This window comes from Mus caroli, chromosome 2, assembly GCF_900094665.2.
Source record: "Mus caroli chromosome 2, CAROLI_EIJ_v1.1, whole genome shotgun sequence".
In the NCBI taxonomy this organism is placed as follows: Eukaryota; Metazoa; Chordata; class Mammalia; order Rodentia; family Muridae; genus Mus; species Mus caroli.
The window spans coordinates 124,841,883-124,864,160 of record NC_034571.1 but is presented as its reverse complement, the minus strand read 5'-3'; the positions used below and the strand labels follow the sequence as shown (position 1 = coordinate 124,864,160).

Here is a 22,278-nt window from a genome sequence, read left to right as displayed (position 1 = left end):
TCCTCCTAGTTCCAAAACACCTGTGTTCCCCCAAAGGTACATTTACCCACAAAGCAGAGCAGCCTTAGTTCATGAGTTACTCTACTCCAGTTGTTTTGTGTTAGGAAATTCATCCTGCCCATGTGTTCTCCTGGCTTCCCGGGCCGCTGAGTGATGCAACGTGGAATGCTGTAGCTTCAAGTGCAAACTTGAATTGGGCTGGGAACGTGGGTCTTGCTGCAGCTACCACAGACAACCAATGTCACATACCCAGTGTTCGTGTAAGAAGCTGTAGTGTGATTAGAATTCTGTGTGTTTTTCTGTTTATTTTGGTCTGGTTTTTGAGGTAGGGTCTTGTTCTGGTCCAGGTTGGCCCTAGACCCATAATCCTCCTGCCTCAGCCTCTGAGAGCTAGGATTATAGGTATGCACCATTGTACTTGGACAGAAATAGTTTTAAAAGCAGACCTTTGCTAAGTAATATAAGAAAATCCATCTCCTTTAGAGCATGTTAAATTAGAGCCCTATTCAGATCTCTAGCATGCTTTTAAACTTAGACTTGGGTCTACGTGCTTACAAATGAGAAATTTAATTTTTTGCTGCTACAAAAGTCAGTGGATTAGAAATCTCTCCAGAATTCCTCAGGCCAAGGAACTTTATACCCGCTGTTGCTTAGTTAGCTATTTAGTCTTTTTAATGACTCCCTCTTGGAGAAAGAACTTGTGTTCGTTATAGGAAACTACCAAGTGTGTAAAAGGAAAAGGAGGGCAAAATGACCTTTTGACCAACAACCACGGTCACTAGATGGGAGTAAGGTGTCGTTGTCCTTTGATTAACAGCCACGGTCACTATATGGAAGTAAGCTGTCATTGTTCTTTGCTTTAAAGGCAATGTGAAGACGATGCACATGTTGAGTCAGCAGGTCTGAATGTTCAGGGAGTGTGAAGAGTGGAGATTAAAAGTTGTGCTGTTGCTGTCCTTGACCCAAAGTTTATTGTTTCTGGATCTTTTGCCAACCATATGGATAGCTGGGGAGCTCTTGGCTTTGTGTGCTAATACTATTATTATTATACTTTACATAGTATTACTTGGACTTTTTCCTTTGCCAACGTGTGAACTTCAGTTTCTTTTCTCTCCTCTCTCCTCCCTCTGCCTCTCATCCTCCTTTTTCTTTAGACTGCCTCCTGCTTTGTAGCCCAGCTAGTCTTGAACTCAGCAGTATGCTTGTTTTTCTTTGTGTATTTGATGAGAATTTTATACAAGTATACAATGTATTTTGATCGTATTCAGCTTCCTGACCACCTCTTAGTTCTCCCAGACTTTCCCATTCTTCCTTCTAATTTTATCCCATGCTCTTCTTCCTGTGGAACAGAGTTCAGTTAGTGCTGCTGTAAGTATGTGCATGGGTGTAGAGCTGTGCTTCTCAACCTTCCTAACCCCTGACCCTTCTACATGGTTCCCCACGGTGTGGTGACCCCAACTAGAACATGATTTTGTTGCTACTTCATAACTGTAGTTTTGCTACTGTTATGAATCATAGTATAAATAAATACCTGATACGCAGGATGTCTTACATGCAATCACTATGAAAGGGTCATTCTGCTCCCAAAGAGGTCTCAACACCCAGGTGGAGAGCCATCAACTGGTTCCTAGGCAACCACAAGCGGCCAGACCACTAGAGAAAATTGATTTCCCTTTCTCAACAGCCATCAGCTGCTCGTGTTTCTCAGCTAGGAGTAGGACTCTGAAGCCCTGTTTTATTCATGCTGGATCCTGCATGGGTCTCTCCCTCTCCCCCTGTTGATTTGGGGGTGCTCTTTATAAATTGTTGATTCAGTCCTCCTTTCTCTGTATTACACCTATAGTTTCTCTTAGACTGTCATCAGTGTTTCTGTTTTACAGTGCTGAAATGTAAACTGTGTTTTTATCTTTTGCTAATCTACGTTTGGTTGTTGTGGTTGTGGTGTTTGAGGTAGGGTTTCCTTTTGTAGATCTCCTGGAACTGGAGCTACCTACATAAGATGGTTGTGAGATCCTCCCGTATGGATGCTGGGAGTTGAACCTTGGTCCTCTGCAGCCACTGTTTGTAATCACTGAGCTATCTCTCTATTCCTATATATGGAATTTTTATTACAATGATATACTTCTAACCAGTACAATCTGTACTAATTGATTTATGAACTAACTCTCTCTCTCTCTCTCTCTTTCTCTCTCTTCCTGAGTAGGATCTCACTCTGTAGCTCTGGTTGCCTCTATTCTGTGTTTTTAAAAACTATTTGGAGGCAGTACAGTGGCAGCATCCGCACTGCCAGCCTTGGGAGGCTGAAGCAGGGGTATCCCGAGCTTCAGGATAGCCTGGGCTATAGAGCAAGAACTTGTCCCCCAAATAAACAAACAAAATGTAATTCTGCTGTTGCCACTTGTAGCTAAGCTATAGGTGGTTTTCCTTGATGTTAACATATCAGTAAGAATCACTCTCCTGGGACTAGAAAGATGGCTTAGCAGTTAAGAACAGTTGTCAGAGGCCTGGGTTCAGTTCCCAGCAGTACCCAAGCTGGGTTAGGGGACTCATAACTGCCTGCAACTTGAGAGTCAGAGGATCTGACGCCCTCTTCTGGTCTCCCCTGGCACCTACAAACTTAAATACACATAAATGTCCATTTTTCTTCTAGTATCTGAGTGTAACTAGCTTATGGCTAGTTATTTATTGTTACACCTAAAAAGTGCTTGTTTTCTTGGAGTTAAAGCCTCTTTTACTTTCAGTATTGCATCTTTAGAAGAGATCCCTAGGAACGGAACCATTTGATGAAGGAATGAAAATACTTTGTTTCTTGTTTCTAACCAGATAAATCATGTTGTTCCTCACCAGAGGATGCACAGCATAAGGCTAGGCCTCCTTTGAATAGATTCCAAGATGGGTGGGCTCTCCTGCTTCCCAGTGTCTAAGCAGCTGCGCGCGCACAGCAGGCTGCTTAGTTATAGTCTTCTGACTGCCACACTTCCTCTTTCGAGAGCAGACAGGCAGCTAGCTACCTTGGTTCCTGAGGAAGTGATCCTAACCAAAGCAGTGTAGACACTACCACTCAGCAGCAGCCCGGTCACCTACATCGCAACCCTGGCTCATGGGTCACTTCCCTTGCCCTGGAGAGTGTTGAGGATTCTATGGCTAGAAGTTTCTTTGGAATGTTCCATTTCTGTCTTTCCTGGGGGGCTCTGGCTTACCCAGCTCCAGCTTCCTATGGGAAGCTCCACACTTCTCCATTTAAAGTAGCCTATACACATCTATTTCATTTAAGAAAACAAAGTTTGCCACTGCAATATGTAATATGCAGTTTAGGGCTCTCTTAAGAATTATGGGAGGCCATTTAGAAAAACCATATTTCCCTACAGCAGAATGGCAAGCGCTGAAACCCCTTCTCACCGTAGCCTTTCTCTTTAGGTGGTGATCAATGGTGGGGCCACATCCAGCGGAGAGCAGGACAACGAGGACACGGAGCTCATGGCAATCTACACCACAGAGAACGGCATTGCAGAGAAGGTACCCATGCTACCCCTTCCCACTGCCCGGCCCTGTTTCTGCAGGGCTTTGGGGGTCTGTATGTTTGTTTTGTAATGGAAGAGTCATAATTACTAGGTTTTAATTGTCTTAGTAGCAATTAAGGTTAAAAGCTCTTAAGAGTCATTATCTAGGTATTTGTAAAAGCCTTGGCCAGAATGTTTGAGAACAGTGGGAAAGAGCTTGAGGACCAAAAGTCAAGTCTGATTACAGAGGTGACTCAGACTCTAAGGAATTACCATGACTCTCTGGGTATCAGCTTTTCACCTATTAAATAGGAATAAAAATATAAGGTAAGTGTACCTAAGGTGGATATCTGAAATCAAAACTGCCAGCTACCAGTGTGGCATTCTAAAGCATGGTCCATGCATGCATACATTCATGTGTGTATGTATGTATGTATGTGATTATAGAGATAGATTTGCATTTACATATGTACACATACATACATGTATATTTGTGTGTGCTTATTCATTGTTTTTTAAATAAAATTTGAATGACTGTGTTTGTGTACTTTTTTTGTTTTGTATGACTATAATGAAATGAAGTAAAGAGAGTTCTATTCTGGCTTAAAAGGTCTGGAAGGAGAAGATAGGCAACCCTAGTTGACATCGCCCCAGAGAGTCTCATGGCACATAAGAACCAATGCTCATATCCTGACCCAGAAAACAGAAAGGGGGCAGGGGCAAGCAGGGTCCCACAATGCATTTCAAGAGTTCAGATCTTTGTGTCTGTGCCTTTGTTTGTATGTCTGTCTGTCTGTTTTGGCTAAAGTGGACTTTGTTTACAGTCCTCTACCCCAGCTTCCAGTGTTATCTAAAATCTATGTTTTAAAGGTCCATGGTATCTTAGGCTGTTGCCACCCTTGATGAAGCCTTTAACACATGGACCTTCAGGGGCATTCATTAGGCAAACTAGCATATACTAAGGAAGGGCTTTATTTTGCCCTTGGTTTTATTCCTTTGTGTAATATATAGGACAGTGTGGAATTTACCTTGTGTGGTGAGCCCAGTATGTCCTTAGTCCTGTCTGTGTAGAAGTGTTTCAGAAATTGCAGTTGGGTTCAGGTGTTTCTTAATGATTCGTAGAATCCATTCAGTTTTCACCCTCGCAGTTGTGTATAGAGATAAGCTGCAGATTAAAGTCCTGGTTGGAAAACTACAACAGCAGAGTTAGAGAGACACCAGGCCTCTCGACACCTTTCCCCCAGTGAAGGCAGGCGGGCAGTGTTGTAATTCTCCCACAACAATCCATAATAGTTCTCATGAAATATTGTCAACTAGGGAAGCTCACCTGAGCTTTGGCATGGAAAGTTTTATCAGGAATCAGCCTCTTAGGTATGGCTGGCCACCATGTAGCTGAATTTAGAGTCTAGTTTCCCAGTGAACACGCTGGTAACAGGTGACCCAAGGGTCCTGCCATAGATGGGACTGTTGTGTAAACTGTTACCTTACCCCAAGGCTTCAGAGGAAGAAAGGAAGGAAGGAAGGAAGGAAGGAAGGAAGGAAGGAAGGAAGGAAGGAAGGAAGGAAGGAAGGAAGGAAGGAAGGAAGGAAGGAAGGAAGGAAGGAAGGAAGGAAATTGTTGTTAAAATCCAAGAACAAAAGCAAACACCTGGGAGCTGGTGTCAGGTGAGGCCAGCCCTTCCTTTGGAAGGCGGAGAGAGTTTGAGTAGCCCAGCCTGCTGAGCCAGTCCTGTCCTAGTCTCTCATGTGCACGTGCAGTTTCTCTGTCATGTCTACTACTACAGTCTCTGAAAGACACAGTTCCATTCTAGCACATTCAGCACTGCAGGCCTGTGAGCGTCTGTTGCTGGACCAGAGGCAAATGTTTGTTCTGTAACATTTGTGTCAAGTGTCAACTTCATTAGGCTGTACCTTTTAACTGTAGACAGTGAGGCAGAATTCCAGTGTTTATGGAAAGGGACTTAACCCCCAAGTTTGCCCCCTTTCAAGGGACACTAGGTGGCAGGGCATGGAGTTAGCAGCTCCTTGTGGGCTATCTCCATCGGAAATGGACTACGGGCTCACAGTATTAGCTCTAGCCATTTTTTGTGGAACATTTTCATTTTGTTTCCTATTATTTTGTTTGCTAGGTTAGAAAATATTTTAAAAGTACATATCGTGTTAGTTACGTTTTAATTAATGTGGTGAAATACTGTGACAAAGGTTTGTTTGGAGCTATGGTTCCATGACTATCACTGCAGGGAGCATGGCAGCAGGCAGGCAGCTAAGCGCTCAAATCAAAACCACGACAGGAAGCAGAGAAGCCTGCACCCAGTGACGTACTTCCTCCAGCAAAGCCATGCCTCCTAGTCCTCCCCAAACAGCCCAAACTGGGGACCAGGTACTCAAATGTCTGAGATTATGGAAGACTTCTCATTCCAACCACCAGAGATTCTAAGACATGCAATTAATTATTTACAGAGGCTTAGAAACTAGAGCAATTTTAAGACTCCATGGAAAGAAAGACAGGGTTTCTTCAAGCCATCTGTTTAGCTGATGTCAAGACTGAATAATTGCTAGGCTGAGTTAGTTATCTTGGTGATCTTGACTTTTAGATGCATGCAATACTTAACATTTTAAAAATCTTTATTGCCACATAAAGTATTAGAAATGATATTTTTTAAAATAAATAAAGCCGAAAGAGTTCAAGATTTGGGCAGAGGCTCTGGTCAGGGTTGGTGCTCTTGGGAATGAGGCAATGTCATGGGAGTCAGAGCCCTCATTCTGAGAATTACCTCTCTGAGGTACTCAGGACAGAATGGCTGCACCAGCAGAAGGTGGTTCTGGGTAGTAGAGGGTTGTGCTAAGTCAGATGGAGCTAACATCGTTCCCGGCAGTGACTAGCCCCTCTTTTCTCCTCTCAACTCCAGAGCTCTCTTGCAGAGACCCTGGACAGCACTGGGAGCCTGGATCCCCAGAGGTCGGATATGATCTACACTATAGAAGATGTTCCTCCCTGGTACTTGTGCATATTCCTGGGATTGCAGGTGAGATGATTCTTCTAGGGTGTGTGACCTCTGGCCTAGAGCTTATACTGTTTACCGGCTAAATGTTTAAGATAGTCGGTGTTTAATTTTTATTTTATTATTTTTAGTCTGTGTATTGTGTGTAGGCATGTGACTACAGGTGGCTGTGGAGGCCATAGGTGTTGGAGCCTGATGGGGGTTCTGGGAACCGAACTCCAGTGTCCTGCAAGAACAGTACATGTGTTTATTAAACTGCTGAGCCATCTCTCTAGTCTCCAAGTTTTATTTTAACTAAGATTTATTGTAAATGTATTTTACAAGAATGGTGTATAAGAATTTTCAACATTAATTTCAGAACAGCAGGGAAAAGAAAAGAACTGGGAAGTAAATGCCGAGGGAGTGAAAAGTGATGGGGGCGGGGGGGGGTGGGGCTGCAGGGGAGGTGGAGCTGGGGAGGGGAGACAGCAGAAACAGAAAGGGGTCAGTAGCCTGGGCCTCCTACCCAGCCTTAGCTATCCACAATCCTGGAAAATATCATGACCAGGAAAAGAGGGAAGACTCTATTGTCTTTTAAAGGAAGGGAACTTTGCTGCCTCCCAGCCTTAGTCTGTCTGCCGTACCTTCGAACAGGTGGGGGATGATGACAATAGACAGGTCTACTGTGACTTTAGTGCTTGTCCTGCTCACAGGATTAAAGTGACTTTTGAGAAATGGGGGGGTGCTCTCTCCTTCTTGGCCTCCTACCTGGTTTCTGACTCCTGCGTTGGGTTTGGACCCTGTTTTGAGGTCTGACTTTCCACACTTCCTTGCTCAGTGTGTGACCAGTTCCCTTCAGGGTTCTCAGGTGGGGGAAAGTCAGTCTTGTTGCTCAGACCCCATGTCTACTGGGAGCTGGACTGTGCCTGGTCCCACTTCTGGCAGCCGGAGGGCTGAACGGGCTTGGTGAATAACCCTGGACCTGATATGAGAGGCCCACCTTTCAGGCATTTCTAGGATAGTCACATGGGAGTGACAACTCTTTTACCTCCTGTTCCTAACTATACACAGTACCTTGTGCACTGCATTGAGGAGTTTTCGACAGAACACACCTGCACATTTGAGATACAGTCAGTGTGCTTCTCTGACTTGGGCAGAATGGGAAGCTTTGGGGAAAAAAAAGAGGGAGTTCACAGAACAGAAATAAAGAACTAGAAAATTAGGGGGAGGAAGGGAAATGAATTGTGAGTGCTGGAGCTGTCCTCAGAGGCCACGGGAGGGAGGACAGGGCACTTAGAGGGAGAGTGAATCTCTGCCCAAGAGTGCTAGACCACAGAGCAAGGTAGAAAATGCCCTCTGCTCTGAAGTATATTCCCCAGACCTGAGAGGGCTGAAAGCAAACGAAAGAGCCCCACAGGCTAATCTCTTAGGAATGCAGATGTGAGCATCCCAGCTGGGTTTGCTGCATTCCTGTTACTCCTGGATAACAGGAAGACTGAAGCAGGAAGATTATGGGTTTGAGATCAGCTCGAGCCATATTGTGAGTTTGACACACTGTGGATTCCAGAGTGAGACCCTGACTCCATAAAACAGGAGTAAAACAAGACCTTGTCAGATCACGTCCTCGAGCGTGCCTAGCGAGGGTCTCCTTCACGGCAAGAGTTGTTCAGCACAATGTACTTAACATGCTGGACAAGTGTTAGTGGGCACAAAAAGTAAGTATGCCTAGTAAGAAGTATCTAAACTTCTGTGAGACCTTCCTTTGTGCTGATGTGAACTCGTGTCAGTGATGTCATAGGACATGGGTAATAGGGAATGGAAAGTTACAAAATGGCGGGACACGTGATCAGAATGTGTAACTCGTGTAACTAGAGCGTCTTCATGTGGTCTGTATGTCCTAAAGACAGCAGGACACCAGTGTTAAGGGCAAATTAAGCAAATCCAGGGCAGGTTTACCTTTCCCCTTGTCTCTCCTCGAGCAGCACTACCTGACGTGTTTCAGTGGCACGATCGCGGTGCCCTTTTTGCTGGCTGATGCCATGTGCGTGGGGGATGACCAGTGGGCTACCAGCCAGCTCATCGGGACCATTTTCTTCTGCGTGGGAATCACTACATTGCTGCAGACAACATTTGGATGCAGGTGAGACAGATGTACTATGGGATTTTTACACCCCAGCAAGGCACTGAGAAAGATGGGCACTTTGCTCAGGGCTACTGGACAGATCATTTGGTGGTACAGCATATCCCAGTGGCCATTGGTCTCAGCATACATTTACAAGGTGTCCCTGGCCCCATATTTCCTCTCTTCATGAAGGGAACAATTGTGCAAGTTGGAAAAAGTCTTTTCATTTCTGTGGCTGGCTGGCAAGGCACTCTGGTCTCTAGCACGCCGTCCAGTCCTCTGCTGTAGTTCTGACCCAGTCTCTTTGACCCAGTTTCTATCTGGTCTCTTGCACTGTCTCTGCTCTCTGTGCACTCCCCCAGCTCCTGCCATCTTTCTACCACTCCCCTCCTTGGGCTACCCAGGCTGTGTTTTTCCTAGTGTACAACTTGTGCACTCTCTGCATTTCCCAGGTTTCTACCTCAGCCTCTGAGCCCCGCCCTACTTCATGTCCTAGTGGCCTGCCCACAAAGCACCCCTGCACATCCTCTGCCCCACTTGTTCCCCTCCAGAGATTCCTGAAATACTCTGTTCTCCCCTGAATTTCTACATGTGTTTTATGTTCTTTGGACTCACTCTTCTAATGTGGCCTGCTCCTCTGTCTTTGCCCCACTTTCTCATGGTGCTCTTTTTGGTGCTAGCTCTTTGGCTCATTTACCTTTGCATCCATAGCCCCGTAACAGTGTGGAGCTGAACTAGGAAGTACAAGTAGCAAGCATTCCTAGCTTCTGTAAGCCGGCCTTTTCTTCGTTTCCACAGTCAGTCCTGTTCTCAGCACAGCTTCCTACTTGCCCAGGCTCTGCTGGTTATCCTCAGAGCAAAGTCTGTGGATCTCTCTCTCTCTCCATTGGAGACAGTGCAAATGGGAATTGCTTTTCCCTGCTAGGAAGAGGCAGCTAGAGGGATACTGAGTAGCAGGCAGCTGTGACCTGGAGTCCAATGTGCCAGAATCCTCAGAACTCTGAAGGGCTATCCTGCCAGGGGCCAGTGAGCACCTGGGGTGTTTGGCTGCAGTAGAGGTGGAGTGGGAAGGTGAAGGGCAGTTCCTTTGCAGGTCTGCTGGTGGAGAGAAGCTGTTTGCACTGGAGACCATGGGGCTGGCAAGCTGTTCCTGTTAGACACTGACCTAAGGGTCAGAGATGTTTTCATCAGGGGCTCAGAGGAGAGTAGGGGTGTCATTGATATGCTAGGGAGGGAGATGAACCCAGGCTTTCACAAAATGTCCAAGCCAGGCCGTTAAATGTGGTAGGAGTGACACTGGTATTTGGTGTTGATTATCCAAGACTTTGGGTCACAGATCTGGTGGAACATCTTTTGTTGGCTTTACATAGTACACAGGGCATTGCACTTTGAGGGAGGAAATATTTTTCCTAACTAGCTGATATGACCTATGGTTGTTAAAGTTGGCTAACATGGAGGTGGTGGAAGCTCTTCCTGATGGCTGCATCTGCCTGTGTAAGCTGCATTCCTATGCCATGCCAAAGGCCTGGCCAGGAGACTGCTGAACCTGTTGGGCAGACTTACATAAGATGACATAGCAAGTGGACCTCAGGAACTTCAGGCAATGCTCTTGGTCTTGATGGCACCCGTTTTTAAAGGCATCAGGCATTAGCCCATGGAGAACAGTGAGGTCAGCGCAGTTCACCTCTTCTGTCCCCTAGAGAGCAGCCAGTCAAGAAAGAACTAGAGAGGGTGCTGCCACCTGCCCACGTGGGAACTGGAAATCAGGAGCTACTTGTTGGCGTGGGGTGTCTGTGCAGTGACGAGCAGCCTGTCTCTCTTCACCATGTGTGGCTACATGCTTGGTTCTTTATCAGTAGGCCAGCATCCCATCTAAGAACCAGGCAGTGAGTGCATACTGTCTGGGAAAATGGGTACTATGGTATCAAGCTGGACCTGGGATGTGGGATTCTGTGGCTGTTGAGGCATGGGTGGTATCCAGTCTTGACCTATGAAAGAGGGAAAGTTCTGACAGCCCCACAGATACCTATTGAGCTATCTGTAGAAAGTGCAACTGACTCCAGGTGGCAGGCAGACAGGACTGTGCATGTATGGTGATGACCATACCCCAGAACATTATATAGGGTCATAAGAGAGGCAGGGATAGCATGTCTAGGACTTGAGGAGGTGGCAGTAGTAGAGATAGGTCCCAGAGACTTGTGGTTTGGGCCCTAAAGGATGAGAGTTATCTTTCACCTTGGCAGAGGTGGAAGCAAAAGCAGTTTAAGTTATGACCTAGCGCAGGATTCCTGTCACCAGGTGCGAGCCAGGACCGACTGAGCACTAAGACCCCGGAGTGGTAGGACTGTGCCTTGAAGGCCTTAGCCATATGACCACAGAAGAGTGGTGGGACATACCTTCTCAGCCTCAGGACATAGGCAGCTATCATATCCTTGGGAGGATGAGGGAGACTGCCTTCAGTGTCCCTGGGTGACAGTTATTGTCTGTATCTTAATCATCTTTTGTAACTTTGCAGGTAATTGGGCAGTTGTGGAGTGTAACTGCTAGATAATGGTGTGGACCATCACCAGTGCTGAGAATTAGCATCTCAGTTGGCGTTTGAAATTTCTCTGTTTAAAACAAGCAGTTCACACCAAGGAGATGCCAGAGTGGACAGATGGGGAGGGGTGTGGCGGTGTGGGGATGGAGCCCAGAGCTGGGCTGATCCCACCCCTCAGCTAAAGGATTGTATGTAGATGGTTTGTGCTTTGGTTTACTAGTCATTTTTTCAGCCTTCCCCTCACAGAAGTTTTTTCAAGTTAAGCTTTTGTGATTTCTTGGATTTCCCAACTCTGTGGTGGTTTATCTGTGTTGTGTCATTAAGTTCTGTATTATGTGTTTTTCTGGCATTTGTTGGCACTCGATGCTTCCATCGCACTGGGCAGCTAAGGTGATTGGGCCCTGCCTCTGAGGGGTGAGCCTCTTCTGAGGAAGCTAGAGAACAGGGAAGGAGGAGTGGCCTGTGCCTAGATCCTCCCCGCTTCATTATTGCAGCCTTGAAACTATTGTTCCATAAAAATAGAGTTCAGGAAAGATGTTGGATTTGGATGCCTTTAATTTCAGCTCTTTGGAGGCAGAGGCAGGTGGATCACTTTGAGTTTGAGGCCAGCCTGGTCTATATAGAAAGTTCTAGGGCAGCCAGTACTGCATAATGAGGCCGGTTTCCAAAAAAGAAAGAAAGCCGAATGGATCTTTGAGAAACAAAGATGTTGAAACAGATGTGTCTCTTTATAGACCTAAGGCTGAGCCCTGCGTGTTCCTCCCTGGCAAACCTAAGGCTGAGCCCTGCGTGTTCCTCCTTTGCAGACCTAAGGCTGAGTCCACAGTGCTCCTCTCTGGCAGACCCTTCCTTCCCGAAGCTTTGCTGCCTGAGAGTGTCTTCCTTGTCTCTGGAGACCACCATCGTTTCCATAGGGGGTTGTGACGGTCACTCCCTAGAGCATGTGTATGTTGGGTGGGCTGATTTCCAGGACACCTCTTCCCGGGCGTCCCCTCTGCCTTCCCGCATTGCCTCTCCCTGTACTTCCATCTTCATTGCTCAGCTCCTTTGATAGAGACTCAACAGTTCTACATTTGGTTACTTGCTTGGTTACATTTGGTTAGTTTTAACTACCCCTTGAGCTTGTTTTTAAAATCTCCCCCTCATCGGGATAGGGTTATTCAAATTCTCCTTAGCCCACAGCGCCAGCTTGCAGTGGGCATGGCTAGAGGCCCCCACCTCTGTGGAGTCACCGTGGAGGAAGGTTCTCTGAAACCCTGTGCTTCTCTGCCTCACTGATTTTTCTCACAGATGTGGCTAGAAGAGAACCCCACTGTCTTTAGAGGACCCCTCAAGCCTGCTCCAGGAGCCTCACTACTCTGTCATCCCCAATACTGTAAGAGTGCAGGTAGGGGCTACCAAAGGGGCCTCTCGTGGTCAGGCACAAACCTGCTTAAGCACATAGCAGATTCCTTTGCTGAGAGCCACTGACACTAGTTCAGTATCTGGTTTCTGATTAGCCACTGCCCATAAGAGAAAGTCTCCTGCTTTCTATCTTAATAGCTTCTTGTAACCATAGGGTGTGTGTGACAATGTGTAGTATATATGTAGTGGGCTGGTGGGGAGTGGGGTCTTGCACAAGTGGTATACTCCCTGAGGGCAGCACATTTTCCAGGTCTTACATCTGGGGACTTTGAGCCCTCACTATCAGAGTGCAGAGAGGTTGTTTAGGGAGGTTGGAAATGTCCCCACATTTCATCATCCCTGAGGAGTCCTTGTGTTTGTGAACCATTTGGAAGTGAAGTTGCAGATGGCATGCTGTTCCACTCTAAATGGAATGATAGTCTCTGAGTAACCACAATGCCATTTATCAACTTGAGAAAATAATTATTCCATCATACCATCTAATATGCAGTCTACATTTAATTTCCCCAGTTGTCCCTAAAAGATGTGTTATAGCTGTTCCCCAAGCCTCTCCAAGCCATGATCCAATTAAGCTTGTACAGTGTTTTGCTTGCTATGTCTCTCAACGTTTTAAAGTCCAGGCTAGGTGTCATGGACTCAGACCCCAGTTTGTCTGGTTGTGTCCTTATGGTGCTGTCTGACTGGGTGCATAGTCTCCCACTTGCTGTGAGCTGGAAGATGGGCCAGAGGCATGGATGATTCAGGGTGAATGTTTCACCCAAACTGCCAAGTCAGTGACATCATGACCCTTAGATTATGCCATGCCACGCAGCACATAATAGCTGGTTGTAGCATTCCCACAAATAAAAAGTTTACTGCCTACTTCACTAAGAAAGCATCTTAAATAGTGTGGTGAAGTGGAAGGTCAGTGCAAACCCGGAAGGAAATGACCTTGAAAGACATCATTTCTAGTCAGCTTCACTGGGTGACTAGACTCACCATAGACGTGGTGGCTTGGATCCCTTTGTACCACTTACCAGCCATGAGAATTCAGCCACACTGCCTAGCTCCTCAAAGACCATTCCCCCAGAAGAAAAATAATATGTAGCATGTTAATGAGTGTTGTGCAAGGTAGTGCCTGCCCCGCTGGTGCCGTGAGCTAGCTGTCATTATTACCTGGGCCCTGGAAGGGAGGTAGAAGTTTGGTGGAACAGCATGTCCCTGATGACTGTTACAGGATTGGGTGTGCCGGCCCCCTCTCACACAGGCAGCATCCTGACTTGGATGGATTAGAAAACAGCAGCAGTCATTCGACCCAGCCCCTCCTGAGGCCTGAGCCCGTCCGGCCTCCGTGGCGTGTTTGCTGGGGCAGGGATGCTGTCCACGTTTCCACAGACTACTCTTTATTGTGGTTGTTCTCATCTTCAAGGTCAGGGATTAAAAGACTGCCTGACTCTTGCTATTTTTGGATTTAACAAATTTCGTTCCCTCTACACTGTTTTTTGGTGGTGGTGGTGGTGGGGGATATTTCTTAAAACAGGGTTTCTCTGTGTAGCCCTGACTGTCCTGAAACTAGCTCTTATAGACTAGGCTGGCGTTAAAGTCACAGAGACCCATATGTCTCTGTCTTCTGAGTGCTGGGATCAAAGGCAGGCCACATCACCATCTGTCTTCTCTACACCTCTTTTTATTTGACCATGAGATGTGCTAGCCTGGCACATTCCCCATACCACAGGTTGCCCATTCTCTTCCTCCATGCTTCTCCTCTCTAGGCTGGTGGCTGACAAGGGTGAAAGGAATCAGGTTCTCACCAGATGTTAGGGGAAGGAAGCGCCTTCCACTTCACACAGCTTTGAAACTGTTACCCACTAGCAGTGCTTTACCAAGCATACCCATAAACCCCCTCAAAGTATTGATAAAAAGTCCTGTGCTAGGTGTGGTGTACATACCTTTAAGGCAGATAGGTCTCTGTGAGTTTGAAGCCAGCCCAGTTTACATGGTGATTTGCAGGCCAGACAAGGCTACTGAGACCTGTCTTAAAAATGGATTAAATAAGTAAATACCCATTATCTAATGAGTAATTATACTAACTCCTAATTGTATTAACATGCAATAAAATGCACCTTTTCTAAGGTGTGTAGTCAAGTGAGTTTTCCTGTGCACACAGTCACATAATGTTTATAATCGACAGCATTGCAGTCAACAGATAGAGAGCCGCGCCACGTGATGCAGCCTTGTATTTGGCTTCATTTTATGCTAACAGACAATGTTTGCAAAGGAGATTATCCAAAGGAAAAGGTGATCTGATATGGTAAAAAATGTCCGAGAGGTGATGGTTGTCCTGGGAGTATTTTCTTCTTGATCTCCCCCCCACCCCGCGCGCCCTCGCCCCCCCCCCCCCCCCGCCCCCCATCTAATCTCAATTCTGGCTACTACACATAGGGCCTAGAAACAATGAGCCCACTCAGTGTGCAGATCTCTGGTCCTCACTACCAGTCTTTAGGCTAATGGACTAGTTAGTGTTCTCTGAGCAAGTGGCTGACTTAGAGTAGGGCCTGGGAGGACAAGTTGAACCTGGAACATCTCATACTGGAAAGCTATGTTCAGAGAACAATAGGACACGTGGAGCTCCCTTCCGAGGGAACAGGAGCCAACAGGCTCTTCTGGGCAGGTTTGGGCAATTCAGTTATTAAGAACATGCATAGTAGTAAGTTATAAAACTTAAATTCATGTGCCTGCAGTGATGCTCAGGAAAGGAAGGTGGAGAAACAGTGGAGAAACAGGAAAACTCGTCTTTACAGCAAAGGTCGATTATAAACATAGATAAAACCCTAGGAGGGCAGTTTGGGCCACATAGCAAGAGTGTGGTTCAAAATATTATTGATTGGTAATTACCAGAGGATCGTAATATCTAAGCCTCATTCTAGAATTTAAAGTTAGTGGTAATCACTTCAGATTATTTGCTATTAGTGAGAAGACATGTCACCTGATGAGGTGAGTCATCCACCTTAAAGAAGCACCTTCACCTGATGGGTGACATCCTGATGGGTGGGTTCCAGGGTCACAAGTAAGTATTGAGAGGTCTCCTTGTCAGGATGCTGAGTTTGTGGTACACAGGCTTCGATTGTCCTGGGTATGGGAACTGTAGATACTTGAGAAACAATTAGAGAAATATAGTTATGCTTGAATATTAGGTTATATTACTGTTTTATTGTTGGTTTTCTTGGGAGATATAGACAGTTCTAATTGCTGCTCAAGTGTTTGAGTCAAGTAGTTTCGGTCTGTAATCTGATTCCCAACAGCTGAGTGATGAGTGAGCAAACAGCACCAAAGCGCTGCTAATTTACAGAGGTTCTCTGTGGCGCACTGCTTTGCTTTCCGCCAACGCCGTCCAGTCCCTATTCCTGGTGGTTGATTCAAGTGATGAAACTTGGTCCCTTAAAGCCCAGTCTGTTTGATCCGTAAGGATTTCTGTTTTTTCATTCTTCTGCCGTCCACACTCAAGCCAGCGTTCATTTGTGATTGATAACTTTTGCACCAGGTTTGGTCATCGTCTGTGCTGAGGAAGCACAGACTACACTTCAGTGAAGAATTCTGTCAGAGCAAATACACTGTGCACCTCCATGGTGCTTCCGTGGGGCACGGGGCCTTTGGACTGTCAGAGACCGGTCTCCTTCCATAGGGATAGCAGCGCTCCTGAGATCTGTCGTGCGCACTTCCTTTCTGCTCTCTTCTCAACCTGAACAATGCCTCACCCAGGCAGCACTGTAAATCCACATGTGAGGAAAGCCTAACTTCTTAACTTTAACAAAATTACTTTCCAAGCACGCTTGTAAATAGCTCCTTAAGCTCTTTACTGCTGGTCCTGGGAATAAGATTGTGAGTGAAAGGGCTGTGTCTTTCTCTTAGACAGTTGTAGTTTCTGGACAGGACGAGCAGACCAGTATAGAGGGGAACCATTAGAGGCTAAAATAATAGCAGGTCCTGGTCCTTGCCGGCTTGTCACCAGAGTCAACACCAAAGGACTTGGAGGTTGGTCAGGTAAGGACCACACCTAGATCTATGGCACAGCCTGTTCAAGTCTGAGAATAGCTTCCAGGTGACAGTCACCAGTCCCCATTTCCCTCAAAGTGATCCTTCCAGAGCTTAATCCCCTGAGCATTTTCCTTTTTGCCTACAGGTACCACTGGTCCCTTTTTACCTTCACTTTGTTCCTCTCTTGGACGTCCCCTGAGGTTTTGTATCTGTGTCCTATGGACTCCATTTTGCACCTCTTCTCTTTGCCTGGGTTCCTCATAGCCTCTCGGCATGTGGCTCAGTGCCTCTCAATCTTTTAAGAGAACCATATTTGATAGGTGGCAGAGCCCCACACACCTCCCCTCACACACCTCCCGTTATCTCCTAGGTGACTGATGTTGTCTCCTTCCCACAGCAGCAGCTCCTCAGGACCCAGGAAGCTTTCTCTCTGCCTTTGGTTGTGCTTGTGTCAGGCCTGGCTGCCATGTTATCAGATGACAGGATCGTTGTTATCCTTTCATCTAGAGCAGTGCTTCTCCACCTTCCTAACAACCCTTTCATACAGGTCCTCATGTTGTGGTGACCCCCAACCATAACATTATTTCATTGCTACTTCGTAACTATAACGTTGCTACTGTTATGAATTGTAATGTAAATATGTGATATTTCCAATGGCCTTAGGTGACCCCTGTGGAAAGATTACTCATACCTCCCTCCTAAAAGGGGTTGAGGCCCACAGGCTTGAAAACTCCTGATTTAGCACAAAGGGATTGGGGCCTTAAGGGGGTCTGAGGTTCAGCTGCACCTTGAAGTAATGGATCAGAAATGCAGATTTGGGACTGGAAAAGATGGCTCAGCAGTTCAGAGTACATGCTGCTCTTACATAGGACCCAGGTTCAGCTTCTGCCCCCCACCACTTGCAACTCCACCTCCAGGGGATCCTGTGCCCTCTTCAGGCATGCATACGCACAGACACATAATCAAAAATAAAATACTTTTCAAAGCTGCTGAATTGGTATCACCACCCCAGAATCAGAAGTTGTGCTGTAGACACAGACAAGCAGCGCATTGATAGACTTCTGGTGCAGTCTCCCTGGGAAATACTCCACCTTTTGACATAGCGAGGTTCCTGTCAGCTGTTCACGTGCTCCTGTAGCGTTTCCCAGGAATTTGAGTCATGTTTCTGATTTGAAATGAGGCCAGCTGAGCAGCTGACAGCCCATCTTAGGAGACTTCATTGTCACCTGCTCAGGACCCCAGAGCAGCATTGTCCCAGGCAGCACTGCAGCCTAGCTCTTACATAAAATGCTCACCTTAGGTGCCAAGATTAGGTTCGGATTAGGGTTTAATAGAGAGTGGAGCTCAGCATCAGCCTTGACTTCTGTCACTTGCCAGGAAGAGCCAGTGGGTGCAATGATCAAATGACTTTTAAGTGCAGTGGGTGTGGTGCACACCTTTAACCCAGGAGACAGAGGCAGCAGATCTCAGAGTTTGAGGCCATGCTTTATGTATTTGAGTTCCAGGCCATCCAGGGCTACGTTGGAATGACAACCCCCCAAAGAATATAAATATGAATACATATATGTATGCACACATATATGTATTCAATTCAATGTTATGTTACCCTATTATGCCTTACTTAACGTCTGAACCTGTGGTAAAATGGTGTTATTTGGACTGTTCAAGATGACTTCCATTCTTAATGGCACAGTGATATCTCTTTATCCTTATAATATATTCCTAAAATTTTATGTGAGGAATTTCCATAAGTCAGTGGCTATTTTCCCTTTGATGTACATTCCCACTAAAGAGGATCAACACATTTTGTGGCACTCCAGACCCCTCGAACACGGTAATTATAACCACATGACAGTTGAGGGTGTGTCCTGGTTGTACTTAAGAGGCCCATCTCCATCTTGTAGTCCGCATCCTACCTGCTCTTCCTGAGGTCACTGTGGCTAATATGGCCAAGAGGGTGTTTTTGACAAAGGAGCGTGTCAGAAAGGAGCACACCAGGTTCTGGGATTGCCCAGCTGCCAGCTGTTCTTTGGCCAGGACAACTTCTACTTCTGTGTACCCTTTGTCTCTGGCACAGAACTTATCAGGAGGCTGCTGGGTTCGAGTCAGACCACTGGCAAGGCCGTCTGGGCAGCCAAGGACGTGTGCTTAGCCTCCCGGGCCTGCAGACAGCAGGAGCACGATCTATCCTTTACCTTCAAATACTGTGGAAAGTAGAGATTACGTCCTTACGCCAGCTGCTAACTTAGTGCACACAGCTGGCTTCCAGGAAAAAGTCGTTGTGATTTGATTTCTTGCACTCAGTTTGGGAATGTGGGCAGGAGATTTTATGGGAAGTTTACCAGGTTTCTGAACCCTTTAAAATGTATTAGAATACTTTTAATTTAAGTATTTTATATGATTAATGAGAACATTTATTATAGATACTCTCATATTGTAACTTACAACTTTTTGGATACATATAGATCATTAATATGATTTTAATATTTATCTTATAACTAGGACAGACTTTAACTCTCGAAATGAAGCAATGGAATAATAAATGAAAATTTGAAATGGAGGAGGAGGAGGAGGAGGAGGAGGGAACTACACTGGTGTTTATTAGGGATCCCATGAGCTCAGGCAGCAGGAAAGCAGGAAGCCCAAACCCCCACTGACCCACCTCCAGGGGAGAGGAGACAGTAGCAGGAACACTGGGGTGTGAGCACTGAGGCCAGAGCAGCAGGAGCAGGGGGGATGGGAGAAACTAGTGGCTCCAGCTATGTGCTGTCAGAGGTCTTCACAGAGATTCTTTACAGGTGTGGCTGTGTGACTCATGTGCTGCGTGTCTATGGAAAAGACTGTTAAGCTGTCAAATAGTGAACTACCTCGGTAGTTCCCGATGCCGTGATCATGGTTTTGGTCTCGTTTCTTTTAGGTTACCCCTGTTTCAGGCCAGTGCTTTTGCATTTTTGGCCCCTGCTCGAGCCATCCTGTCTTTAGATAAATGGAAATGTAACACCACAGGTAATTGCAGTTATTTCCACATATGTCATTGGGGTCCTTTAAAGCAGGTGGAAAGGGGGCCTGGACACCTGCCAATAACAGCATTCCTTCCTGTATTGAGCATAGAATATACCATCCCGTAAGCAGCTTAGAATGCTCCAGTCTGTGGACCGTGCCTGTTTCTGTCTTTACATCTCCTCTTCATCCCTAACCTTAGGGCAAGCTAGGGCCAGAAATGACCTCGTTTGCCAATGAAGCTGATAAAATAGGGATAGGATGAAAATATTTGTGCTGTTTTCCTGCCTCTCTCTTTCAGTGGATTTTATACCTACCATAGTCACTCTCTCGCTGCATCAGCATCCTTCTCTGAAACATCTTTGCTTTTTAAGGATCTGGCTACTGTGGTTTTCTGCAAGTGACTTTCATTCCCCTTCGTGGTGATTGCAAAGAGCCTTACGGAGCCTGATAAACTCAAGGAGACGAGAAAATCAGACTTGTACTCTCAGAGCAGCTTATATTTTGAGATTCTAGGAGCCAAGCTTTCCTGGTCTTGCCTTCCCTGCTCCTAGGGGTCACTTTGTGACCATGGATTTTGTTTAGGAACTGGAAAAGGTCCCGCTTTATCTAGATTTTTCAAACCTCAGCCCGGCATTTGCTTTTGGGCATTTCAGGTAGCTGTTTGCAAAGAGTGGTTTCTGTGAAGCCGGCACTGGCTGGTAGCCCCACTTCAGTCAGCCTTTGACACACCGAGGAGCTCTGTCAACCAGTACATTTGGTTACTTAGTACTGGGAGTCCATCTCCAATAAGGCCTATTGTTGCAGGTTGAGTCTTAGGAATTGATACTTAATGCAATGAAGAAATAATTAATGGTTAATAAATATGTGCTATGAAACATTAGTGTCACTCCAAAGAAAAATCTCTTTCCTTTTTGTTTTCAAGAGATTACAGTTGCCAATGGAACGGCAGAGTTGTTGGAACACATCTGGCATCCCCGAATCCAAGAGGTAAATCCACTCATGTCTTTCTACCCGTCATGCTGACTGTGCCCAACAAGCTGCAGTTGCTTTTATTAAGTGCCTTTTGTTTTCAGCTACTGGGATGCCTGTTTCTACTGTCTGTTGAGCTTCATGTCCCCAGTCAGTCCCCAGGCCTGTCTGCTTATGTCGTCCAGTGTGATGGCTGAGGCTTGTTGGCTCTCGAGAGCAGGTCTGGCTGCTTTTTGTCTGTGTGTTGTTAGCTGTCTTGTTGCTGTGTTGGAATGCTAAAGACAGCTTGAATGGAGAAAGCTCACTGTCCCAGGCTTTGTCTGTTGTGGTGGGGAGGTCATGTTTCAGCTCACGGCAGCCAGGAAGAGAGTGAGGAACACAAGAAGGGATCAGGGCGAGATAGAGTTCCCAGACACACATCTCAGTGTCACTTCCTTCAGCTAGGTCCCATGTCTTAATAATGTCTCATGTTATGAGCTGTCCATTAACTGTTGTCTCTGGAAGCAGCATGATGGACACCCCCAGAGGTGAGCTGTTCTCAGCGGGGATCTCAGAACAAGCAAGTTGTTAGTCATGCCTCTGCTTATTGAAAGAACTAAAGATAATTTGGGGGGTCATAGTGCACTTAATTAAGCAGAGCTGACTAAAGCTCTCCCCAGATACAGAAAACTAGCTGATGAGTGCGTATATATTCATAGTGTCACCATGAAATCTTTAGATTTAGTACAAATGTCACTTTATGTGACAAAGACATTCTTTTAGAATTTTTGTCAGTAACTCTGTCTTTTAGATGTCTTTCAGGGGCTTGGTCTTTTAAAGATGTCTATACTGAAATATCTCGCAGGGCTGGATTGCTCATCTGAGAGCTGACAGATCTGTCCATCTCACCGTGCAGTGGAGAAAGCAGCAGACTTGTCGTTAGTCCCCATTTCTGCAGTTAACCTTATAGCAGCAATATCATGTTAGTGTGCTGGTCTTCATTTACCTCCACGGAAACCCTGCTTGCAGGGCCCTGGGAAGTATCCCAGCTTTCATGCTGCTATATGATAGGACTTGTTGCCTTGAAAAAATGTCAGTTGTACGATTGCAGGTAATGTTCTGAGTGTTTGACATCACTCTCAAACTTTACCCTTTTCTATTTCAGATCCAGGGGGCTATCATCATGTCCTCACTGATAGAAGTGGTCATTGGCCTCCTTGGCCTGCCTGGGGCTCTGCTGAGGTATATTGGACCCTTGACCATCACACCCACCGTGGCCCTCATTGGCCTCTCTGGTTTCCAGGCAGCAGGAGAGAGAGCCGGAAAGCACTGGGGCATTGCCATGCTGTAAGTGTTCTAAGAGAACTCCAGGGGTGGGGGACAATTTTTACCATTACGTGGGACAGCCTTGTGGAGTACTTGAAACAGTCACACTAACTTGAGAATGAAAAAATCTATTAAGACAATGTTCTGCCGCTTTAAGTTTAATTCAGTTCAGGCCAGGGCTAGTTAAGTGATTGTTTTAGATTGGAGTTTGAGACATGGTAAAGCTCACGTGGTTCCAAAGGCAGACAGCAGTGATGTGTGCGATGGGAGAGTTGTCAGATTTGTTCGTGGTATGGTCCTTGCTCCTGCCCTCTGAGGTCATAAGAAGCCTCACGCAAGTTTGCTGTGCTGAGCCGGGCGTGGTGGCGCACGCCTTTAATCCCAGCACTCGGGAGGCAGAGGCAGGCGGATTTCTGAGTTCGAGGCCAGCCTGGTCTACAA

The 22,278-nt window shown here is 46.2% G+C and overlaps 1 protein-coding gene across 7 annotated transcripts in view; it reads left to right on the top strand.

Moving 5' to 3' along the window:
- Slc23a2 (solute carrier family 23 member 2) overlaps window positions 1-22,278 on the top strand; it is a 90,758-nt gene that overhangs the window by 45,866 nt on the left and 22,614 nt on the right. For 6 of the 7 annotated variants that reach the window (XM_029472175.1, XM_021184093.1, XM_029472180.1 and 3 more), the window contains exons 3-8: window positions 3,418-3,516; window positions 6,410-6,526; window positions 8,464-8,621; window positions 19,478-19,566; window positions 20,486-20,550; window positions 21,677-21,858. In XM_029472175.1, coding sequence (XP_029328035.1) covers window positions 3,418-3,516; window positions 6,410-6,526; window positions 8,464-8,621; window positions 19,478-19,566; window positions 20,486-20,550; window positions 21,677-21,858 — 710 coding nt within the window. Of the gene's footprint in view, window positions 1-3,417; window positions 3,517-6,409; window positions 6,527-8,463; window positions 8,622-19,477; window positions 19,567-20,485; window positions 20,551-21,676; window positions 22,069-22,278 lie in introns of those variants that run through there. The other variant, XM_029472186.1, reaches the window with a different exon arrangement.